Source organism: Giraffa tippelskirchi, chromosome 5, assembly GCF_054371585.1.
Source record: "Giraffa tippelskirchi isolate mGirTip1 chromosome 5, T2T-mGirTip1v1.2.pri, whole genome shotgun sequence".
Classification (NCBI taxonomy): Eukaryota; Metazoa; Chordata; class Mammalia; order Artiodactyla; family Giraffidae; genus Giraffa; species Giraffa tippelskirchi.
In genome coordinates, this window is record NC_137279.1 from 25,227,949 (window position 1) to 25,252,616 (window position 24,668).

The 24,668-nt window shown below is 42.6% G+C and overlaps 1 protein-coding gene and 1 pseudogene across 3 annotated transcripts; one reads left to right on the plus strand and one right to left on the minus strand.

Moving 5' to 3' along the window:
- The first annotated feature begins 237 nt into the window (after positions 1 to 237).
- LOC145507837 (small integral membrane protein 10-like protein 3 pseudogene) lies at positions 238 to 444 on the plus strand (annotated as a pseudogene).
- Positions 445 to 10,536: 10,092 nt separating this feature from the next.
- Positions 10,537 to 18,511, minus strand: LOC145504595 (PRAME family member 8-like). 3 transcript variants are annotated; one of them, XM_081485705.1, is made up of 5 exons: positions 18,401 to 18,511; positions 16,299 to 16,446; positions 15,264 to 15,557; positions 14,286 to 14,858; positions 10,537 to 11,587 (listed from the first exon to the last, which is right to left on the minus strand). In XM_081485705.1, the coding sequence occupies exons 3-5, from the start codon at positions 15,548 to 15,550 to the stop codon at positions 11,014 to 11,016; spliced, it is 1,434 nt and encodes a 477-aa protein (XP_081341831.1). In that variant the 5' UTR covers positions 15,551 to 15,557; positions 16,299 to 16,446; positions 18,401 to 18,511; the 3' UTR covers positions 10,537 to 11,013. The 3 variants fall into 3 exon arrangements, with proteins under 3 accessions (XP_081341831.1, XP_081341833.1, XP_081341830.1); XM_081485707.1 differs by lacking the exon at positions 16,299 to 16,446 and having other exon boundaries at positions 14,286 to 14,642; XM_081485704.1 differs by lacking the exon at positions 16,299 to 16,446.
- Positions 18,512 to 24,668: the final 6,157 nt, after the last annotated feature.

The window sequence follows — 24,668 nt, forward strand, 5'->3', positions numbered from 1 at the left end:
ACTGAACAAGCTGACTCCCTTTCTCTTGGGTGAAAACATTTTAAGTGTTATGTTCCCCCTACCCGCGGCCCGCCGGCCTCGCCGCCGCCTCCTTCGCTCCCTCAGCGCGAGCCAGCGGCCGGGGCGGAGGCTCGGGGGCGTCGCGGCGCCGAGAGGACTGGCGGCCGGGCTTCGGCGCGTCCAGCAGCCGGTCGGTGCGCGGCAGGCGGGCGGCGGCGGCGGCGGGCGCCGGTCTATATGGCGGCGGCTCTGTCCGGCCTGGCTGTCTGGCTCTCGCGCTCGGCCGCCGCCCGCTCTTATGGGGTCTTCTGCAACGGGCTGACCCGCACGCTGCTCATCTTCTTCGACCTGGCCTGGCGCTTGCGCATCAACTTCCCCTACCTCTACATCCTGGCTTCCATGATGCTCAACGTCCGTCTGCAGGTTCATAATGAGATCCACTGAAGGCCTTGCGCGGACTGACAGGCGTGTCCTGGGGCTCAGGGTTGACGCAGGCCTCTCCGCATCCGCCTCGCGGAGGAGCAGGGAGCGGGCGCCGCCTCGAACAGAGCCTTGTGCAGAGAGAACTGTGGAGTGAGAGAGGGCAGGAGGAGAGCCTTCGGCCAGCAGGTGCCGCTTCCCGGGTGAGGAGGCCTGTGGTCGATGCCTGGGGAAATCCACGAAAGGAGGAGTCATCACTGGAAGCAAAGCATGACCTGCGTGGGGCCAGCCCCTTGCTTCGCGGTGGCCTCAAAGCACTTCCACGGTGGCAAGAATCAGTACAAAGAAATTCAGCCTCAGCGGCCGCGCAGAGCAACACTGCGGGTCTGTCCTTGGCTCCTGCAGAGGAGCGGGATGCAGGGCCGGTCCGCCGCGTCGGGGAGGCTCCAGTCATGGACTGGCCTCAGGCAGCACCCAGGCCCACTGGCAGCCACAGAGGACGAAGCCACAGCGGAGAGCCTCCGGGGTCCGGACTGCTGGGCTGGCAGAGAGGGTCCGCAAAGGGGGCTTCTGAGGATGACCCGTCCAGTGCTTGCCTGGAGAAGCTGGACTCTGAGATTGCACCCTCTGGCCTGCGATCCATCCTGCTACACGCACATCCCCTAATATCCCCTAGTATCCTTGAATGGTGAGACGAAAAGTGTTTTCCCTGGCCATTCAGAGCCCATGTCTTCAGAGCCAAGAGTAGAATACAAGAAAATGTTTTCATGGGAAAAAAGTACCTCAGATGATCTGCAGATAACAGTGGCATCACTAGCTCCACAAGCTTTTGAATGAGCAAATCTGTTATGCCGTGGTTAAGGTACAGGCAGAACAATAAAAATAGTGAGACTAACTTGAAGCACTGTCCTCGAATGCTTTCTTTTGCGTTAACTCTGGACGCACTCGGCGCTGCAGTGAAGCTCCGGCTTTGATTCGTGTGACCAAAGTCAGTGGAACTTAAACCTACAGAAAGCTGGTTGATACGGAAGGAAATCTCTGGGCTTGAAGGACATTTAGGATTGGGAAGCCATGTCAAGGAGGTTATTGATATTACCTTATACACCTATCGGACTAGAATCGAAAGATGTAACAGCAAGTTTTAAGTTTACCTTCAGCACCCATCCGGCAGGGCTGCCGTCCCAGGCACTATCTCTCCAGCCTGTCTCTGACCATCTGATGAGAGTAGATATTTGTAAAAGTCAACCCTGCTGGGCTTGGTCTGAGCCAGGCCAAGTTGATGGCAAGCTGTTGTCATCTCTGTGTTTCGTAGAATAATTTGAGCAAAAATCTGCTATCTTTTCTCACACCCCTTTCCTTCCACTTGACATGCAATTTACATGGAGGCCCTACGGTGAAAGTTGCAATATTAACATTACCTTTAGATAACCCTTTCTCAAACTAGGAACCCTAGCAGTGTTACCCAAGATGAAAAATGAGCTTGAGCCTGTCCACTGGAGCTCAGTCATAGAGGAAAAAACAGCAAGTATTTCCCCTTATAGAGGGTCTCCTGGTTCTAGGAGTTGAGATAGCTCCTACACTAAAATGTTTTCTGAGATAACCCCTTTTGTTGTGTGTTGCTAGCTTTGATAAAAGGCACTGAAGAGCAGAAGTTTTTAAGGAGTCCCAAAGTAAGACATCCCCATTTTCAGAATTATTGATTGCATATATCAGTTTCTATTGCGTGCTAAATTACTATGCCGTGTGCTATTTTAGTGTTCTGGGGAAATGAAAAATAAAACCTGTTCTTTAGCATAATAAATGTCTTATTTTACATGTGTAAAAAAAAAAAAATAAAGTGTCATGTTCAGCCCAAATTATGGGGACAGAAGTTTATGTGGAACACAGCTTCCATCCTCAGTTCCCAAACTTAACTTTGCTGGGAAGAATTTAGGAGGTACCTTTAAAAGGAATGCCATTTGTGCATAAAGTAAAAACTTTAAATGTCAAGATATAGAATTTCAAACAGTTATATGTCTTTTATTAACAAGAAAAACTGCTTGATGAGACATTTAAATGATATAAGCCAAAGTCAAAATCAAAATGTTTAGGATGAAGGCAAAGCTACACTTTGATGCAAAAAGAAAGCCTGAAATTTTTTTAACCAAAAGAAAAGAAACAGAAAAATTCTTCCTGTCATGTCAGACTGCATTTCACCACTCAATACCTGCTTGGCATTGGCAGAACATGTTAGCTAATGCTAATAATTTACCAGCTCAGATGTGATTGAGGGACGGCTCAGACCTCAATCAGACTTCAGAAATCAGAGCTCAGAAATGACTGAGTGACTGAACTCACTCCACTTCCGGTCTTCTCTTAAGCTTTTCCTTGAGAACAAATATTTCACTGGCTGTTGCAGTAAACAAAGGATGCTGAAGCCAAAAAGCCATTATCCCTGCACCCCCCCCACCCTCCTAAGACAGTATGCCCCAAGGGGAATTCAAGGAGGAGAAAACAGGATGTTGTTCTGAAGTAAAGATGCATGTCATATAAGTTCAATAAGACCAGACTTTTGCCTCTTTCCATACATAAAAAAAAAGCATGAAAAGGAACTATGGTCCAGTGGTTAAGAATTTACCTGTCAGTGCAAGGGATACAGGTTGGATACCTGGTCCAGGAAGATTCCACATGCTGTGGAGCAACTAAACCCATGCCCCACAACTACTGAGCACTCAACTAGAGCATGGTACCCATGACCACTGAAGCCCACAGGCCCTGGAGCCCATGCTTTGCAATGAGAGAAGCCAGCAAAATGAGAAGCCAATGCATTTCAGAATAGACCCTGCTCACCACAACAAGAGAAAGGCTGCCCTCAGCAAGGAAAAACCAGCACAGCCCCCCAAAATAAAGTAAATAAATGAATATAATTATAGACATAAATAACAATTTTTAAAAAGCATGAAAATCATTAATTTGAGATGTATCATTTTTATCATATGCAGTAATTTTCTGAATTTTTTTTTTTTCAGGAAATGATATTATGGACTCTGGCTCCCCCATATAACTTTTTTCCACCCTTATAACTTTTGAACAGTTCCTCAGAGCAATCTGAGACGCTGCCTTTCCAGTTATAATCTTCTGTGAAGTCAATGAATAAAGCATATTTGTTATGTTTTACGTTGTGCATTTCTTGTCATTTGACATGCTCTTCCAAGACATTTTCCCAACCCACAGTGTCCTGTCCCCACTCACCTGAGTTCCAGGCGTTAGATGATAACTATCGACTAAAATGTTAGTCACCACGTGAAAGTAGAGAGTTATTTTATTTGGTGGGAGTGTTTAGAACCCAAGCCCAGGAGTCAGTATCTCAGAAACTCTGAGAAAACTGCTCCAAGGAGGTGGGAGGGGGAGTCAGGCTATATACAAGTTTGTAACAAAGGGAGCAGGCAGTCTGAACATCAAAGATTAGTGTGATGTAAAAAAAATTAAAAAATTAAAAAAACCCCACACACAGATGCCAAGTTAGGGAATTTAGCTTTCTATGTATAGGAAGATGTAAGCCTCTTGGCTCACTGAATTCATTCCTTTCATATATACCTCAGCTCTCTGGAACCATTTCCTCTTTCCTTGTTCACCTTAGCGGGTGGCAGATGGCTGCTTCTTGCATTCCCCCAGCGCCTCAGCAATCATCCTGGGAAATGGCGACATCTGCTGGATTGGAGGTTTACATCACTGTGCAAATATTTGTACTCAAGATGGCACCCCACTCCAGTACTCTTGCCTGGAAAATCCCATGGACTGAGGAGCCTGGTAGGCTGCCGTCCATGGGGTCGCGAAGAGTCGGACACGACTGAGCGACTTCACTTTCACTTTTCACTTTCGTGCACTGGAGAAGGAAATGGCAACCCACTCCAGTGTTCTTGCCTGGAGAATCCCAGGGAAGGCGGAGCCTGGTGGGCTGCCGTCTATGGGGTCGCACCGAGCCGGACACAACTGAAGTGACTTAGCAGCAGCAGCAGCAGCATTTACAGGACAGCCCGATTTTTTCAAAATATTTATTATTTTGATTATTTGGCTGTGCTGGGTCTTAATCATGCACGTGGGACCTTTGATCTCCCTTGCGCCCCTGAAGGATCTTTTATTTGTGGCATATGAACACTTAATTACAGAATATGGGATGTAGTTCCCTGCTGCTGCTGCTGCTGCTAAGTCACTTCAGTTGTGTCCGACTCTGTGCGACCCCATAGACGGCAGCCCACCAGGCTCCGCCTTTCCTGGGATTCTCCAGGCAAGAACACTGGAGTGGGTTGCCATTTCCTTCTCCAATGCACGAAAGGGAAAAGTGAAAGTGAAGTCGCTCAGTCGTGTCCGACTCTTCGCGACCCCATGGACTGCATCCTACCAGGCTCCTCCGTCCATGGGATTTTCCAGGCAAGAGTACTGGAGTGGGGTGCCATTGCCTTCTCTGCTAGTTCCCTGATCAGTGATTCAACTCAGGCCCCCTGCATTGGGAGCATGAAGTCATACCCACTGGACCACCAGGGAAGTTCCAGGATAGCAAGATTCATTAAAAATTCTAAAGTATACAGTCCTGATTAGAAAATTGATTTCTATCCTCTGGTCTGATCAACCAGCAGGTGGCCTAGGAGACCTATAGCTCAGAATGTCTATCACTGAAGATGAATACAGTGTCTCTTATTTCCTCCCACCCCCAACCCCCCTGCACTGGCTACTGGAACAGCTTAGGTGAACCCTGATTCATTGGTAACCACATGTAATATGTGAGTTCAATTTCAGTCCCTGGGTTTTGCTTTCTTCCCTGTTGTGAGAAAAGCGGGATAAAGACTTAGGTTATTCACTAGCGGGGGGAAGACTGGGGAAAAAAAAGCACTGTGGAGGTCTTACATAATAAGGAGCTCTTGCTCAACAACTCCAGAGGCAAGCCCTCAATAAGCAATATCTCACTGAATCCTGCTAAAAATCCCATAAACTGTGTGCATCATTCTCTTCATTGTGGGGGAAAAAAAGCTCTGCCTAAGACTATAATCCCAGCCCTATATCCATTTCCTCCCCAGAATAAACAATTGCAGCCTCAATCCTTAGCAGGGAAACTTTATTTGGCTGCATTTTGTTTAGAGGCACTGTGAAGGTTACATTTATGGGTCAACTTCACTGAGATGAGATGCCCAGGTTTTAGGTCAAACACTAATTGTGGGAGAATCTTCAAAGAAATTCCTGGAGGAGATTAGCATGGAATCAGTAGACTGAGTAAGAGATCAGCCCTCACCAGTGTGGGTGGGCATCATCTTATCCTCTGGGGACCTGAATGGAACAAGCCTACTGCTCTACCTCTCTCCTTGGCCATGAATACTGGCATTTCTGGCTCCTAAACTTGGAAACTCCAGGCCATGCACAATGGGTGCCCTGGTTCTAAGGCCTTTAGCCTTGACTTAAAATTCAGACTTAAATTGAAGAAAGTAGGGAAAACCACTAGACCATTCAGGTATGACCTAAATCAAATCCCTTACGATTATACAGTGGAAGTGAGACATAGATTTAAGGGATGAGATCTGATAGACAGAGTGCCTGACGAACTATGGGCGGAGGTTCGTTACATTGAACAGGAGGCAGGGATCAAGACCATCCCCAAGAAAAAGAAATGCAAAAAAGCAAAATGGCTGTCGGAGAAGGCCTTACAAATAGCTGCGAAAAGAAGAGAAGCAAAGGAGAAAAGGAAAGACATACCCATTTGAATGCAGAGTTCCAAAGAATAGCAAGGAGAGATAAGAAAGCCTTCCTCAGTGATCAGTGGAAAGAAATAGAGGAAAATAATAGAATGGGAAAGACTAGAGATCTCTTCAAGAAAATTAGAGACACCAAGGGAACATTTCATGCAAAGATGGGTTCAATAAAGGACAGAATGGTATGGATCTAACAGAAGCAGAAGATATTAAGAAGAGGTGGCAAGAATACACAGAAGAACTGTACAAAAAAGATCTTCATGATCCAGATAATCATGATGGTGGGATCACTCACCTAGAGCCAGACATCCTGGAATGAGAAGTCAAGTGGGCCTTAGGAAGCATCACTACAAACAAAGCTAGTGGAGGTGATGGAATTCCAGTTGAGCTATTTCAAATCCTAAAAGATGATGCTGTGAAAGTGCTGCACTCAATATACCAGCAAATTTGGAAAATTCAGTAGTGGCCACAGGACTGGAAAAAGTTAGTTTTCCTTCTAATCCCAAAGAAAGGCAATGCCAAAGAATGCTCAAACTACCGCACAATTGCACTCATCTCACATGCTAGTAAAGTAATGCTCAAAATTCTCCAAGCCAGGCTTCAGCAAAACGTGAACTGTGAACTTCCAGATGTTCAAGCTGGTTTTAGAAAAGGCAGAGGAACCAGAGATCAAATTGCCAACATCTGCTGGATCATCGAAAAAGCAAGAGAGTTCCAGAAAAATATCTATTTCTGCTTTATTGACTATGCCAAAGCCTTCGACTGTGTGGATCACAATAAACTGTGGAAAATTCTGAAAGAGAGGGGAATACCAGACCACTTGACCTGCCTCTTGAGAAATCTGTATGCAGGTCAGGAAGCAATAGTTAGAAGTGGAGATGGAACAACAGACTGGTTCCAAATAGGGAAAGGAGTACGTCAAGGCTGTATATTGTCACCCTACTTATTTAACTTATATGCAGAGTACATCATGAGAAATACTGGGCTGGAGGAAGCACAAGCTGGAATCAAAATTGCCAGGAGAAATATTAATAACCTCAGATATGCAGATGACACCACCCTTATGGCAGAAAGTGAAGAAGAACTAAAGAGCCTCTTGATGAAAGTGAAAGAGGAGAGTGACAAAGTTGGCTTAAAGCTCAACATTCAGAAAACTAAGATCATGGCATCCAGTCCTTTCATGGCAAATAGATGGGGAAACAGTGGCAACAGTGGCTAACTTTATTTTTCTGGGCTCCAAAATCAGTGCAGATGGTGACTGCAGCCATGAAATTAAAAGACGCTTACTCCTTGGAAGGAATGCTATGACCAAACTAGACAGCATATTCAATAGCAGAGACATTACTTTGCCAACAAAGGTCCGTCTAGTCAAAGCTATGGTTTTTCCAGTAGTCATGTATGGATGTGAGAGTTGGACTAAAAGCTGAACGCTGAAGAATCAATGCTTTTGAACTGTGGTTTTTGAGAAGACTCTTGAGAGTCCCTTGAACTGCAAGGAGATCCAACCAGTCCATCCTAAAGGAGATCAGTCCTGGGTGTTCATTGGAAGGACTGATGTTGAAGATGAAACTCCCAATACTTTGGCTATCTGATGGGAAGAGCTGACTCATTTGAAAAGACCCTGATGCTGGAAAATATTGAAGGCAGGAGAAGGGGATGACAGAGTATGAGATGGTTGGATGACATCACCGACTCAATGGACATGAGCTTGAGCAAACTCCAGGAGTTGGTGATGGTCAGGGAGGCCTCACGTGCTGTGGTCCATGGGGTTGCAAAGAATCAGACACAACTGAGTGACTGAACTGAACTGAACATATTTTTTAAAGAATAAATTCTTGCTCATTTATGGTTAAAATCAGTTTTAAAATCTAATTTATTTCTTGCTGCTTTAAAATGTTTTAAAATTACCCGCATGCTTTCTTCAAAATACTGTATTACTTCAATAACCTTTAGAGAAATGTTGTACATAAATCACTGTGGAAGTATTTATACTCAACTGCCTCTGCCGGAGAGCACATTTAAAAAAATATATATCTGTTTAATTATTTGGCTGTGCCAGGTCTTAGTTCAGCCTACAATATCTTTGATCTTTCTTGTGTCCCTGTGCATGTGTATGTGTTTGTGTGTGGGTGGATGCTGAGTTGTGTCCAAAACTTGGAACCCCATGGACTGTAGCCCACCACTCTCCTCTAGCCTTGAAGTTTTCCAGGCAAGAATACTGGAGCGGGTTTCCATTTCTTTCTCCAGGGATTCTTCCCAACCCAGTGATGGAACCCATGTCTCCTCTGTCTCCTGCATCGGCGGGCAGATTCTTTGCCATTGAGTTACCTTGGAAGCCTGAGGGATTTTTAGTTGTGGTATGAGAACACTTAGCTGCAGTATGTGAGATCTAGTTCCCTGACAGTGATTGAATCCGGGCTCCCTGCTTTGGGACCATGGAACAAAGAAGTTCAGTTGGAAACTCAGTTGGGAAAAGAGAAGTTCCAGAATAGCAAGATTTATTAAAAATTCTAGAGTATACAGTCTTGATTACAAAATTGATTTCTATTCTCCAGTCTGATCTACCAGCAGGTGGCCTAAAAAACCTGAGGCTCAGAATGTCTATCACTGGAGATGAGTCCAGTTTCTCCTATGCCCTCCCACCCCAGCCCTTCTGCACTGGCTCCTGGAACAGCTTGGGTGAATCCTGATTCATTGGTGACCACATGCAATACTGGAGTCCAATTTCTGCCTCTGGATTTTGCTTTCCTCCCTGTTGTGAGTAATAGAGGTAAGTACAAAGGTTAAGACTTACGCTATTCACCAGGAGGGAGAAGACTGAAAACAAAACAATACAAAAGCATTATGGAATTCTTGCTCAACAACTCCAGAGCCAAGCCCTCAACAAGCAATATCTTTCTATTAAAAATCCCATAAACTCTGTGTGCATTGTTATATTCATTGTGGGGGAAACAAAGCTCTGCCTAAGGTCCTCCCAGCCCTATATCCTCCTCCTTCTCAGAATAAACAATTGCAACCACTGAATCCTTAGCAGAGATTGGCTACATTTTATTTGGCTGCATTTTGTTTAGACACACTGTGAGGGTTAAATTTATGTGTCAACGGCACTGTGAGATGAGATGCCCAGATCTCAGGTCAAACATTAATTCTGGGAGAATCTGTAAGGTTATTCCTGGAAGAGATTAGCACTGAAATCAGCAGATAGAGTCAAGAGATCAGCCCTCACCAGTGTGGGTGGGCATCGTCTTATCCTCTGGGGCCTGAATGGAATGAGGGCTACTGCTCTCCCTCTCTTCTAGATCATGAATACCAGAGCTTCTGGCTCATGAACCTTGAAACTACAGGACATACACAAATGGTTCCCTGGTTCCAAGGCTTTTAGCCTTGACTCAGAGCTACACCATCACTTCCCCTGCTTTTAAACCTTAAGACTAGGTCCGAATTATATCACAGTCTTTCCCAGTTCTTTAGGCAACAGACAGCAGACAGTGGGACTGCTTAGCCTCTGTAATCATGTCAGCCTCTTCTCAAACTATGTATGTGTCTATGTATCAGGTGAATCCTGAACAACATGTAGTTGAACTGCTCAGGGTCACTTAGATGAGGATTTTTTTTTAACAGTAAATTTAGTTCTATACAATATGTAGTTGGGTTGAATCTGAGGGGGATGAACTGAGGATAGGGAGAGCTGGCTATGAGTTACATGTAATACATAACATATATTTGTTATACATTTGGATGTTCTGATGTCCAGACAAGATATCCTTAATTTTTCTGATAGAGAGGGACTGGACTTGTGATGGGAATTATCTATTCTGATATGACCAATTAACAAAAATGTATAATTCTTGAATGTGGTATTCAAATAATAAATCCATGTTAAATGTTTTTGCTAATTTAATATTTTTCTAAAAAGAATTTGCTTGTCTGGCCACAACTTGATTATATCCATAAGGACCACTACCCACCCATGATAGGCATGGAATGGTGAGAACCAGTATCATTTATTGGTAGTGTGGAAAACATCTTGCAGAAGTGGGGACCCGTGCTTGTGGCAGTGAAGCACACAAAAAGGCAAGAAACTGCAACTTATACACCGCCTGATAGAAGTATGAAGAATACCCATGTCAAGGTCATGGCCTGAGTCAGCAGTGAAAGCCCTGCAAAGAGCTCTTCATTCCAATGTTTGCTGGACACGGAGTATGTTCCCCTTTGTGTGTACTAACCCAGTGAACAGCCAAAGAAATAAGCAAGGAGGTAACAGATGCCCAAGACAGAATAAAGAAATTTCAGGAATGTAAGGTTTTGAATCACGGACAACACAGTGCTTTTTTTTTTTTTAATCACTAACTGGAAATTACTAGGACATGTGATAATATATCATGGAGAACAGCAGTTGGTTTTCAATAAGCATCTCTTTATTTATTTTTAATTAATTTTTATTGGAGTAGGATTGCTTTACAATGTCCCATTAGTTTCTTGCTATACAACAAAGTGAATCATATCTATACATGTATCTATTATCATTTTAAATTTCCTTCCTATTTAGGCCACTAGGAAGATATCTTTATTCTTGACCATTTCTGTACATCCATCTCCCCAGGGATAACTGCAACAAGTGGGGCTCAAGCAGGTATTCACCTAGGTTCATATTTCAGATTCTGGAAGCCCATGTCCCTGAAAGTTCCATCCCTTCCAGAGTCTATATTTCCCTCTGCAATACTGAATCCCCCCTCCACTATCACTTTCCCTTTTCCCATTCACATTGAGCAGATGTCTGAAAGCTCAGCTCTCTTTTCCCTTCATGATGTCCTCATGTTCTAGATTTCAGTTTCCAAGTGCCCAGAAGAAAGCTTTTAATAGAGGCAACTCTCTAGGCAGGGGCAGTACAGCTGTATATAATGGGCTGCAAGTGATAGCATATGTTCTCACCACAGCGAGGACAGGGGCTGGGGCTAATCCAGATGATCCTGGGACGTCCTAAGTCTCTCAGAATCTCCAACAGCTGAGCCCGAAGCTGGGCAAGTCTGGCTTCCAGGAGAACACCCTGAGGTCTGTAACTCTCCTGAGGGGCAGGATAACGCTCTTGCATTAAGCAGGGCAGCCCAGTGGTGTGTCTCAGCAGCTTCTCCATGATGGCCATGGATAGGAAGTTCTCACACAGGCTGAAATACCTGAGCTGGGAGCAGTGGCTTAGGGCTGGTAAGATGGCCTCCAGCTGGGAGTCTGTGATCCCACACACATCTAAGTCCAGTTTCTGGAGGGTGGCTGCAACTTTCTCCAACAGAACGTGGAGGAGCTCAGGATTAAAGTCAGTCATGGTGATACCACTCAGATCTAGGTCCTTTAGCTGACTGATGTTTGGGCTCTGGGACAGGTGGGTCAAGTCTGATTCTGTAAGCCAGCAGTTGGTTAATGACAGGCTGTCCAAGGGGGACTTCAGGCACCTGGGGAGAAACCAAACAATTAGTTCTTGGAAACTGAAGTGCCAGGTTGCATACTGGTGATAAACAAATGGTTTCTATAGAACTAACATTAGTCAGGCCATCTCTTGAGGGTCAATACACTGATTCTTCATCTTATCGTAGGCTAAGTTCTATCACCTTCACTGTGAGACTTAGTCACCTCACAGAATCTGGAGAGCACTCTCTTCTCATCTATCAAGCAGAGTACAACATATTCTACTCCCTTATGGGGATGAATGAAGATACTGGGATGCATAAGAACATGCTATGAGGAGAGCCAGAGAGAGTATCTTTCAAGTGTGGACATCACTGAATATTAGTGTAGGGTGATGAGATTTAAAAATGACTTCAGATAAGGCTTCCTTCAGTCCAAGTTTGGGCTCCAGATGCCTCTATCTCTGAACAAGTGAGGTTTTAGGGTGACATACATAAGGAACCAACTTATATAAGATCCCAGAACATGAAATGTGTTGCCTTCTAGAGGGGCTCACTTATATCCCTGCATCATCTACCAATTTTCTATCACTTTTTATTATCCTTTTCTCTCAGTTCAGTTAACAAACATCACCTCCAGATCCATGCTTCTCCCATATATCAGTTAGCGTATCTGGAGCACAAAACACCATATTATAGACAGGGAAACCAAGGGAACATTTCATGCAAAGATGGGCTCAATAAAGGACAGAAATGGTATGGACCTAACAGAAGCAGAAGATGTTAAGAAGACATGGCAAGAATATACAGAAGAACTATACAAAAAAGATCTTCATGATCCAGATAATCATGATGGTGTGATCACTCCCCTAGAGCCAGACATCCTGGAATGTGAAGTCAGGTGGGCCTTAGGAAGCATCACTATGAACAAAGCTAGTGGAGGTGATGGAATTCCAATTGAGCTATTTCAAATCCTAAAAGATAATGCTGTGAAAGTGCTGCACGTGATATGCCAGCAAATTGGGAAAACTCAGCAGTGGCCACAGGACTGGAAAAGGTCAGTTTTCATTCCAATCCCAAAGAAAGGCAATGCCAAAGAATGCTCAAACTACCACACAATTGCACTCATCTCATACGCTAGTAAAGTAATGCTCAAAATTCTCCAAGCCAGGCTTCAACAGTATGTGAACCATGAACTTCCAGTTGTTCAAGCTGGTTTTAGAAAAGACAGACGAACCAGAGATCAAATTGCCAGCATCTAAAAAATCATTAAAAAAGCAAGAGAATTCCAGAAAAACATCTACTTCTGCTTTATTGACTATGCCAAAGCCTTTGACTGTGTGGATCACAATAAACTGTGGAAAATTCTGAAAGAGAGGGGAATACCAAACCACTTGACCTGCCTCTTGAGAAATCTGTATGCAGGTCAGGAAGCAACAGTTAGAAGTGGAGATGGAACAACAGACTGGTTCCAAATAGGGAAAGGAGTACATCAAGTCTGTATATTGTCACCCTGCTTGTTTAACTTATATGCAGAGTACATCATGAGAAATACTGGGCTGGAGGAAGCACAAGCTGGAATCAAGATTGCCGGGAGAAATACCAATAACCTCAGATATGCGGATGACACCACCCTTATGGCAGAAAGTGAAGAAGAACTAAAGAGCCTCTTGATGAAGGTGAAGGAGGAGAGTGAAAAAGTTGGCTTAAAGCTCAACGTTCAGAAAACTAAGATCATGGCATCTGGTCCCATCACTTCATGGCAAACAGATGGGGAAACAGTGGTTGACTTTATTTTTCTGGGCTCCAAAATCACTGCAGATGGTGACTGCAGTCATGAAATTAAAAGACACTTACTCCTTGGGAGGAAAGTTATGACCAACCTATACAGCATATTAAAAAGCAGAGATATTACTTTGCCAACAAAGATCTGTCTCATCAAGGCTATGGTTTTTCCAGTAGTCATGTATGGATGTGAGAGTTGGACTATAAAGAAAGCCGAGCACTGAAGAATTGATGCTTTTGAACTGTGGTGTTGGAGAAGACTCTTGAGAGTCCCTTGGACTGCAAGGAGATCCATCCAGTCCACCCTAAAAGAAATCAGTACTGAATGTTCATTGGAAGGACTGATGTTGAAGCTGAAACTCCATTACTTTGGTCATTTGATGCAAAGAACTGACTCATTTGAAAAGACCCTGATGCTGAGGAAGATTGAAGGTGGGAGAAGGGGGCTACAGAGAATGAGATGGTTGGATGGCATCACTGACTCAATGGACATGAGTTTGAGTAAACTCCGGGAGTTGGTGATGGACAGGGAAGCCTGGCATGCTGCAGTTCATGTGGTCCCAAAGAGTTGGACATGACTGAGCGACTGAACTGATAAGGAGTTTAGAAGAGGTTCACTGAGGGCACAAACCTTGTAAACATGGAGCTTCTCTTCAGGAATGCTCTGATCTGATGTAGTTTCCCCACTTCAACGTCCTTTTTACTTACCCATTTTTGTCATTTCAACATAGACACCTCCACAAAAGGAGGAAATTATAAACCCTGGGATGCAAACATCCCAGTCAGTACTCTGTACTTCCCTAGCAGGGAGTCTCACAAGAGCCACTAGACCAGTTTACCCCTCTACCTAGATTAGTGTGCTTATGGGATATCACCCTTAAGGAGAGTGCAACAAAGGAGACAATGCTTTTGACATTCTAGGGTTGTGTTCAATGTTACCCAGCTAGTGGTCCACTCTCACCTGAGCATCTGGTCTAGGCAGCCTTCAAGGAAGGAGGGAGAGTCCAGATGGAGATCCTGAAGGTGGCCAAGCATCAGGAACTGAGAGGTAATTTGGGCAAGGTGATCCTGCTCCTGCTTCGTGAAGGCAGACGGGTGGATGGGGGAGAGATGGAGTCTCCGCAAATTACTCATCTTTCCCACGAGAGAAGCAAATGTGGCCAGGGTGGACAGATGCCAAATCCAGTTCACCTGCACCTCCTGGATACAGTCCAGCTGCACCAGGCTCAGGACCTTCACTATATTGCCCATTGGCATCGCAGAGATCTTCAGCTTCTTACAGCAGAGATGTACAGAGGCTTTTCTCTGCTCCACCCACCTAAGAAGGTAGGTGAGAAAGTTATCCAGGGTCCTTTTCTTCAGGTAAAGGTCTATAAAAATCTTCAGTGGAGCCAAGTGCTGCTTTGCCATTGAGCTCTGTTCAGCCACTGATGCCATTTGTGAGCTTAAGCATTCATAACTGCTGGCTCCAGACCACATGCTCCAGAAGTTCTGGCCAGTATTCCGTAAATCTAGCACCCGCAGTTTGCACCTCCTAGAGGTACAAGGAAATTGATGAGGATGTATCAAAATCCATACAGAATAAAAAAACAGCCTAACAATTTGACAACATCCTGCCCACCTGTGCTGTGACTTAACATTTCTGACATCATCAGCTGCCTTGTTCACTACCCTCTCTGCCTCACTATCCTCCATGTCCCATCCCTTCTTATCCTTTCTGGTTCTCCACTTCAGTATCTCAAGGCTCTTTGAGGAGGTGGGAAATGTTCTTCTAGGCTCCCATTCACTACAGGCACTCTTCAACTTCCAGAAGGTACTTCCTTTAGCAAAAAGGCTTCTACATTACCATCTTCAGAACCCTTTCCACCCACCCATTTTCAACCCACCTATCTCCTCTGGGACATCCAAGATTTTATCAAGGTGCCTTATACATACTCACCTGGAATGAACCTTCTGGGCCAGCAAACCATCAAGTGCTTCCAGCACTGCTTGTAAAGGCCCCATATGAGGCATGTCAATCAAGCCTCCCAGAGGCAGGCGGACAAAGGGCCAGGCTTGCACCATGGTCTTCAGGGTCTCAGTATGTCTCCTGTGGAATGCCTCCATGAAGAGGGGTGGGAAGAGCTCTGTGGGCAGATCCTCCAGATCAGAAAACGCCAAAGCATCATCCCTCAGCAGGTGCTTTCCTGCCAGGTCCAGGAGTCTGGATGGGTTCCGGACACTCATCTTGACTCTACAAGAAAAGGAATCCTGTGGAAACTGCCAAGGCACGAGGCACCCGTCTCAGGCCAAGCAGAAGCACACCTAAGACATTCTCCCACCCTTTCAGAAGAACCTACTCAGGGCCAAGGTCACTGGTCTGGCAGGGGTGGAAGTGCCTCAATCAGCCCATGTGACACTCTGGCCTCAATGGGCACAAAGCTATAACTCTTCCCCTACTGGTTTCAGAACAAACCTCTCACAAGTACCAATGAGGAAAAAAGACAATCACTAGCCTGTTTAGTAGTATCCATTACTTTGCATGATTCAGGTCCCACTAGAAAGTGGGTACCAAGAAGCCTGAGAGTTCACTCCAAACTTTATTTGGGGAAGAGTTTCAAATAATCTCTTTGAGTCCTACATTAGTGAGAGTCATGTGGACCAGCACAGCCTCCAACCTGAGTTACCTCTAACATGAATACCATTGTGTTCAAAATATTTATTTTAAATTTCATGAAATAAAATTCCAAAATGGATGTTTTTCATTAAAAATACCTCCTTTGTAAAGTCATTTTAAATTAATATCAACTAAAGCACAAATCAAAATGTTTGAGATTGAGGCAAAACTACACTGCTAAGCAAAACTAAAATACAAAATGTGTTCATGTGAGAGAAACAATTTTTTGTAAGCTCTCACTGCATCCAGAGATACATGCCACCTTTCAAGATTTAATCATGGGTAAAAAAGGGTGTCCTTATGAGGACTGTAACTTACTGCTCTGGTGGGGCTGGTGGGGTGCTCAGATCTCAGATGCTGTGGAGAACCCAGTTGGTATCTCTAGAGCAGGAAGATTCTACATCTCTTTTCCAGTGCTTCAGCCTTTTATACACCTTTCTATTCCCATCATCCCTCTGTCCCACTACTAACCCAATCAGAAAAGGACACCTGATTAGATTACCGAGTGCCGATTGGATCATCTTATTTCTATAGGTTAGTTGATTGAATCGGACACACATTCAGGAGACAGAGAATGATGGGGTTGCTGGATAATCAAGGATCCATTCACTGATTCACAAGGACATTATTCTGGGTGATATTAAGGTAGTAAAAGAGGGCTTCTCTGTGACTCAGTGGTAAAGAATCTGATGGCAATGCAGGGACATGGGTCTGACCCATGGTCGGGGAAGGCACCACAAGTCAAGTAGCAACTAAGCCTGTGCACCACAGCTGAGCCTTTGCTCTAAAGCCTGGGACGACAGAGGATAAGATGGTTGGAGGGCATCACCAACTCAATGGACATGAGTTTGAGCAAGCTGTGGGAGTTGACGATGGACAGGGAAGCCTGACATGCTGCAGTCCATGGGGTCGCAAAGAGTCTGACACAACTGAGTGACTGAATTGAATTGAATTGAACTGGGAACTGAAACTGCTGAAACCGATGCTCTCTGGAGCCCATGCTCTACAACACAAAAGGGTGCAGCAGTGAGAAGCCCATGCATCTCAACTAGAGAGTAGCCCCCGCTCGCCTCAACTAGAGAAATGCTCACTCAGCAACAAACCTAGTGCAACGAAAAATAAAATATAAAATTTTTAAAAAGATAGTAAAAGAGAGTGGATCAGAGGAGACAGTGTCACCTTACTGTGTTTTGTTTTTTTTTCTCAGAAAGCTGGGATCAGCACAACAAACTGCAGAAAAAAATTAAAACTAAGATGTGAGAAGAGGATGAAGTGTGAATCCTGTGATCGAGGCTTATTTTCCAAGACTGAGAGGCACTGAAGGTGGGCACTGTGGCCTCTTTGGGAACTTGGAGTCAGAGAAGAAATAAACCCGGGTCATTCCCAAATAACCTTGCCATCCAGAGGCAGCTGCTACCAGGAGAGGTTGCTTGTTTGTTAATTTTTCTCACTGAGGACATTTTCCAGAGGGTAAATTTCCCCAACTATTTTTCAGGGGTCTTATAAGCCAAATATAATTTCATTGGCCCCTTTCCAATTGAATTTACATAATTACTGTTTCCTCAAACTTTGCTAAGTTCAACACAAATTCTGATCAAGGTAATGCCATTAGGTACAGAAATAAAATTCTATTTTTCTTGTCATAAATACCAGCACCTTTCCTACACTAAATACAAAAGCTCTTATTGATGTTTAATGTTCTATCACATTCAGGGATGACTCCCACTTTGGGCTACATCAGACAAAAACTCCTTTGAAGCTTAAGATCATACATAAAGAGAGACCCTTTCTCCTATCTCCAAGAATTTTCCATGCCTCTCTCCCACCCAATTTACTTGATGCCCAAACAATTCTTATATACTATTGGCCACTAAGGTGAAGACTTTTTGAAGGGTGTTCTCCCTCTTGGTCACTTTGGGGAAGATCCCTTTCACCACATTTCTGCCATGGTAAACATAGCCTTTGCGTAAGAAAGGGTTTAACTGGATTCTACTCAATAGATGTTTTAAATTCCGGGCCACCCATCCCTTTTATTAGTAACAATGATAAGCATAAACATCTCTGTTACGGAACACAAATTGAGTGAGCCACCATGTGGGCACTTTTTATGTACTACTTCAGATAACCTTCAGGGAAAACCTAAACATTACTCAGATTTTCCCCATTCTAGGCTAGTGAACAAAGGTCACTAAGTAGAGTAATCTACCCATTTCTGTGCAGAGAATAATTAGCTGATGGGATCAGAAGGACTCTCCCAAGTTGTCAGGAAACCTAAACATTGGAAAGGACTGTCTGAGAGACTTCACTTGATGTTAGCAAAAATTTGGAATTTGAGAAGTCTAAGCTTGGGATGTTCCTATAGGATTACAGTTTCCATGAGATCCAAAAGGAGCAAGATCCAAAAGAAGCGAGAGGCTCACCTTTCATTCCCTTGCAGTCAGCACCTCCAGTCCAGAGATAAATAAAAGGGACTTTTAATCTACTTAATACATGCTAGTGAATGTGTGAAGAAAAGGGAAGCCTCTTACACTATTGATGGGAATGTAAATTGGTGCAGCCACACTCTTTGTGACAGGGTCACAATGAGTTGGACATGACTCAGTGACTAACACTCACTCACTCGCTCAGGAGGTAACTAAGTTTGGATGAGGAGGTAGAGTTGGAGCTCCATGACAGATTAGAGCCCTTAGAACCGGATGAAGAGACCTGAGCTCCCTGCCTCCCCACCAAGTGAGGAAACTAGGAAGCTTGTTCCCTCCACCACCTGGACCTCACTGCCTCCTGATCACAGTTATCCAGGCTCCAGAATAAGAAGATACACATTTTCTTTGTTTAAGCCCCTCAGTCCATGTTATTCTGTTATAATAGCCTAAATTGACTAAGAATAGAATAGAAAGGGTGTACAGGAAGGTGAAAGGTCTCTGTAGGCTCGCGATCATTTTCTCATGAAAAAAATCACACAGAACACATTAAGAAGTTGGTGCTGTCCATAGTAGATTAAAGTACATGTCATATAATAAACTTTATAATGTAATCCACTACATAAAATTCCTTAGGAATATAATAATCATTCTTTCATTCATTATTACAAGTCGTGTCTTATAAATATGTATTATATTCCCAGATCCACTAAGCCTAAAAGAAATTTATGAAGTGAAAATTACATGGACACAATTCTTGTGTAGGGTTTCCCTGATGGCTCAGATGGTAAAGCATCTGCCTACAATGAGGGAGACCCAGGTGTGATCCCTGGGTTGGGAAGATCCCCTGGAGAAGGAAATGGCAACCTACTCCAGTACTCTTGCCTGGAAAATCCCATGGACGGAGGAGCCTGGTGGGCTACAGCACATGGGGGTCACCTAGAGTTGGACATAACTGAAGCGACTTCACTTTCACACTTGTGTAAATGAAACCCTCCTCATAGGGTTAACAGGAAATAGTAACTAATAGATGTTCTTGTGTATGCCTCAGAACAGCAGAGAATGGAATAGCTTATTTAAAACCTTCCTCTTGGACTTCTCTGGTGGTATAGTGGATAAGAATCCACTGCCAGTGCAGGGGACACAGCTTCAATCCCTGGCCTGGGAAGATTCCTCAAGCCATGGGGCAATTAAGCTCCTGCGCCACAATCACTGAGCCTGTGTGCTTTAACTACTGAAGCTCCTGCCTCCTAGAGCCTACACCCTGCAACTACTAGGTCCTCTGCTACTGAAGACAGTGCATCTAGAGCATGAAGCCACCAAAATGAGAACCCATGCACTGCAACTAAGAGTAACCCCTGCTCACTGCAACTACAGAAAACCCATGCACAGCACTGAAGATCCACAGACCACTGAAGGCCCAGCACAACCAAAAATAAACACATAATTTATAAAATATAAATAAAAGAATAAATATGTTTATTTAAAAATATAAATAAAAAATAAAATAAAGATCTTTTGTATCTTGCCTTCAGCTGTCAAACTTCCTTTCATTGTACCTGCAATTTGCAAATGCTGAAAACTTCCCATACCTCAAGCAATATATTAAAAAACCTTTAAACCACTCCCTATAGATATCAGCTCTGAGAAACGGATCATTATAGTAATGGTAATTTATTTTTTTCATGTCATGGATCTAGTGTTGTCCAGTTCAAACTAGTCAAGACCATCCACCATTCAATGAAGCCTGTACCTGTGAACAGTGGATGACCATTCAATAGGAGAGAGCCAAAACCTCCATCCGCAGATCATGCTAGTCACCTCATCTGAACATATACCCTATGAAGTAGTGTGTAACTCAGAGTAGCCTGTAAAGAGCAGCAATTGTCTCACTTTTTCCTGCCTTCACTCACCTTTCTCTGATCTTCCAATCTTCCTATACTCTTCTCCCATAAATATCCCTGCTCCCTTGTCTTTGAAATGACAGATCTCAAAATTGTTCTCCTGTTTCCTCTCTTGTCTGCCTTGTAAATAAAATTTCTCCCTCCTGCAAACCTCTGAATTTTGGTGTTTGGCTTGCTGATGGTCAGGCAGAAGAAACTGGTTCAGTAACAGAATATTGTAATTCATACTTGTGAGCATCTTAGATCAGCATGCTGAGATGTACGAGGATGATGAAAGCACCAGTGATTACAAAGTTTGGGGAATTTTTATGATATTTCCACTCAACCCTCTGTATTTTACTGAACATTTTCTATTATCTGATTGTTATCCATGACTAGTGATGAAAATAAAAGTATCACCATTTTCGAAAATCAAGAGCCAACCTGCAATAAATTGGAGAAGTAAAGAGACAGAGTTTAAGAAGCTTCTGCTGAAAAAAGAATTAAAGTTTCATTTTTTAGATTCCATGTATAAGTGAGAACATACAAATTTATCTTTGTCTGATATATTTCACTTAGCATAATGCACTCAAAATCCATCACTTTTGTGGAAATATTGTAGAATATTCTTCTTTTCATTGCATAATCATGCATATATATATACACTATATGTAGAATTATATATAATAATATATACACTATATATATTTATTTTACAGGAGGCAGTGATCAAAACAATCCCCAAGAAAAGAAACGAAAAAAGGCAAAATGATTATCTGAGGAGGCCTTACAAATAGCTGAGAAAAGAAGAGAAGTGAAAGGCAAAGAAGAAAAGGAAAGATATACCCACCTGAATGCAGAGTTCCAAAGAATAGCAAGGAAAGATGAAAAGCCTTTCTAAGTGAACAAAGCAAAGAAATAGAGGAAAACAATAGAATAAGAAAGACTAGAGATCTCTTCAAGAAAATTAAAGATACCAAAGGAGTATTTCATGCAGATTTTGGCACAATAAAGAACAGAAATGTATGGACCTAAAAGAAGCAGAAGATATTAAGAAGAGGTGGCAAGAATACACAGAATAACTGTACAAAAAAGATCTTAAAGACCCATATATCCAAGATGGTGTGACCACTCACCTACAGCCAGACATCCTGGAGTGCAAAGTCAAGTGGGCCTTAGGAAGCAACACTATGATCAAAGCTAGTGAAGATGATGAAATTCCAGCTATGCAATTTAAAATCTTAAAAGATGATCCTAAAAAAAAAAAATAGATGATCCTGTTAAAGTACTGGACTCAGCAGTGGCCATAGGACAGGAAAAGATCAGTTTTCATTCTAATCCCACAGAAGGACAATGACAAAAAATGTTCAAACTACCACACAATTGCATTCATTTCGCATGCTAGGAAGTTAATGCTCAAAATCTTTCAAGCTAGGCTTCAACAATAAGTGAATTGAAAACTTCCAGATGTACTAGCTGGATTTAGAAAAGGCAGAGGAACCAGAGATCAAATTGTCAACATCTGCTGGATCATAGAAAAAGCAAGAGAATTCCAGAAAAACATCTACTTCTGCTTCATTGACTACATTAAAGCCTTTGACTGTGTGGATCACAACAAACTGTAGAAAATTCTTAAAGAAATGGGAATACCAGACCATCTTACCTGCTTCCTGAAAAACCTGTGTGTAGGTCAAGAAGCAACAGTTAGAACCAGATATGGAACAACGAACTAGCTCAAAATTGGGAAAAGAGTGTATCGAGGTTTTATATTGTCACCCTGCTTGCGAGATGCCAGGCTTGATAAATCACAAGCTGGAATCAAGATTGCCAGGAGAAATATCAATAACCTCAGATATGAAGATGATACCACCCTTATGGCAGAAAGCAAAGAGAAACCAAAGAGCCTCTTGATAAAGATGAAAGAGGAGAGTGAAAGGGCTGGCTTAAAACTCAACATTCAAAAAACAAAGATCATGGCAAGCAGTCCCATCACTTCATGGCAAGTAGACAGGGAAACAATGAAAACAGTGACAGATTTTATTTTTCTAGGCTCCAAAATCACTGTGGATGATGATGCAGCTGTGAAATTAAAAGATTCTTGCTCCTTGGAAGAAAAGCTATGATAAACCTAGACAGCTTATTAAAAAGCAGAGACATTACTTTGCCGACAAAGGTCCATCTAGTCAAAACTACAGTTTTTCCAGTAGTCATTTATGGATGTGAGAGTTTGACCAGAAAGAAGGCTGAGTGCCAAAGAATTGATGCTTTGGAACCGTGGTGCTGGAGAAGACTCTTAAGAATTCCTTGGACTGGAAGGAGATCAAACCAGTCAATCCTAAACAAAATCAACCCTGAATATTCATTGGAAGGACTGATGCTGAGGCTGAAGCTTCAACATTTTGGCCATCTTATGTGAAGAACCAATTCATTAGAAAAGACCTTGATGCTGGGAAAGATTGAAGGCAGGAAGAGGGGAGGACAATGAGATGGTTGGACAGAATCACTGACTCAAAGAACAGGAGTTTAAGCAAACTCTGGGAGATGGTGATGGACAGGGAAGCTTGGTGTGCTGCAGTCCATGGGGTCACAAAGAGTGGGACATGACTGAGCGACTGAGCAATAATATATATTTATACACACATGAAGATGAATTTTAGGGGAAATGCTTCTGCTTCACTGGAATGTTTTATGTTGTTCTTTACTACTTGGGCAAGTCCAAGAGATGGTAGAAAACAAATGAAGTTTTCTTTCTTAGGTAATTTACATTCACATATTTATTGACCCCAAGTGTTATTTCTTCTATATCCTACATATTTATATTATTATCAGACAACAATATAATGTTGACTTTCCCCAAATTGGCATTTTAATTAAAAATAGTATTTGACTATAAACTAAGGATAAATTTTTCCATGGACTATGCATTTATAATCATTTTTGCCTTATCAGGCTTGTGGTCAGTTATGTGACCACAGGGTGATAGACACTATTCCTACCCTTTCCTTTATGGAACAGTATCTGTTTAACTGGAGAGATTGTAAAGAAAAATAGATAATTTTAATACATACTATTATCCTACAATCCAGCAATTTTGCTCCTTGGAATCCATCCAAATGAGTTGAAACTTTCTGTCCACACAAAAACATGCACATGGCAACTTATAGCAGCTTTCTTCCTCATTTTCAAAACTTGAAAGGAATCAAGATGTCCTCAGTAGGTGAAAGAACCAATGAACCGTGATATATACAGACAATGAAATGATATCAACCATGAAAAGGCATGAAGAACCATCAATGTCTATTACTAAGTGAAAGAACTAATCTGAGAAACACACATGCAGTGAGTCCAACTGCATGACATTTTGCAAAAGGCAAACTCAGAACAGTGAAATAATCAGATTTTTTAAATTACAGAGGTGGAGGAAAGATAAGTAGGCAGAGCAAATACTTTGTGTGATCCTACAATATGTTGTAGAATACACTTCACAAAATTCTTAGAATGCATGACAACAAGATAGAGCCTCAATATAAACTGTCTACTTTGGGTGATAGTGATATGTCAATGTAGGTTCATCATTTATAACAAAGATCCCAATCCAGTGGGGAAAGGTGATGCATGTGCTGGGGGCAGGATTTAAAGGGAAACTCCCTTACCTTATATTCAGTTTTACTTTGAACACAAAACTGCTCTACAGTATAAAGTCTACTTTAAAACCTATGATCAATTACTATTGATGTATGGCAATAACCATCACAATAGTGCAAAGTAATTATTCTTTAATTAAAATGAATAAATAAATTAAAAAAAGAATAAAGGACAATTGTAATATAGCTCTGAAATAGTATTATTCTAAATATTTTTTAAAAAGAAAGTATTCTTTTTGAATGATCTTTAAAATCAGTTTTAAAGATACTTTTCTTTTGAGATTCCAAACCAAGTTGAACATTTTTCAAAAATATCCACATGCATTCTTTAAAACTACTAAACTCTCTTTCTAATTTGTAAACACAGTTTATACCTTTTATATTTATATAGATCACAGCACAACTATTTATACTAAACAAGCATTTATTTGTTGTTGTTCAGTCACCAAGCCATTTCTAACTCTTTGCCACTCCATAAACTGCAGCACGCCAGGCTTCCCTGCCAATCACTATCTCCATGAGTTTGCTCAAACTTATATCCATTGAGTCAGTGTTGCCATCCAATCATCTCATCCTCTCTTGCCCCTTTCTCCTCTTGCCCTAAATCTTTCCCAGCATCAGGATCTTTTCAAATGAGTCATCTCTTTGCATCAGATGGCCAAAGTATTAGAGCTTCAGCTTCAGCATTAGTCCTTCCAATGAACATTCAGTGTTGCTTTCCTTTAGGATTGACTGGTTTGA

Coding starts and splice junctions, on each gene's coding strand:
- LOC145504595 (XM_081485704.1), bottom strand. CDS start 15,550: ATGAGTGTCCGGAACCCATCCAGACTCCTGGACCTGGCAGGAAAGCAC. Junction 14,859..15,263: donor GCCCAGAAGGTTCATTCCAG/GTGAGTATGTAT, acceptor TTGTACCTCTAG/GAGGTGCAAACTGCGGGTGC. Junction 11,588..14,285: donor TGCCTAGACCAGATGCTCAG/GTGAGAGTGGAC, acceptor GTTTCTCCCCAG/GTGCCTGAAGTCCCCCTTGG.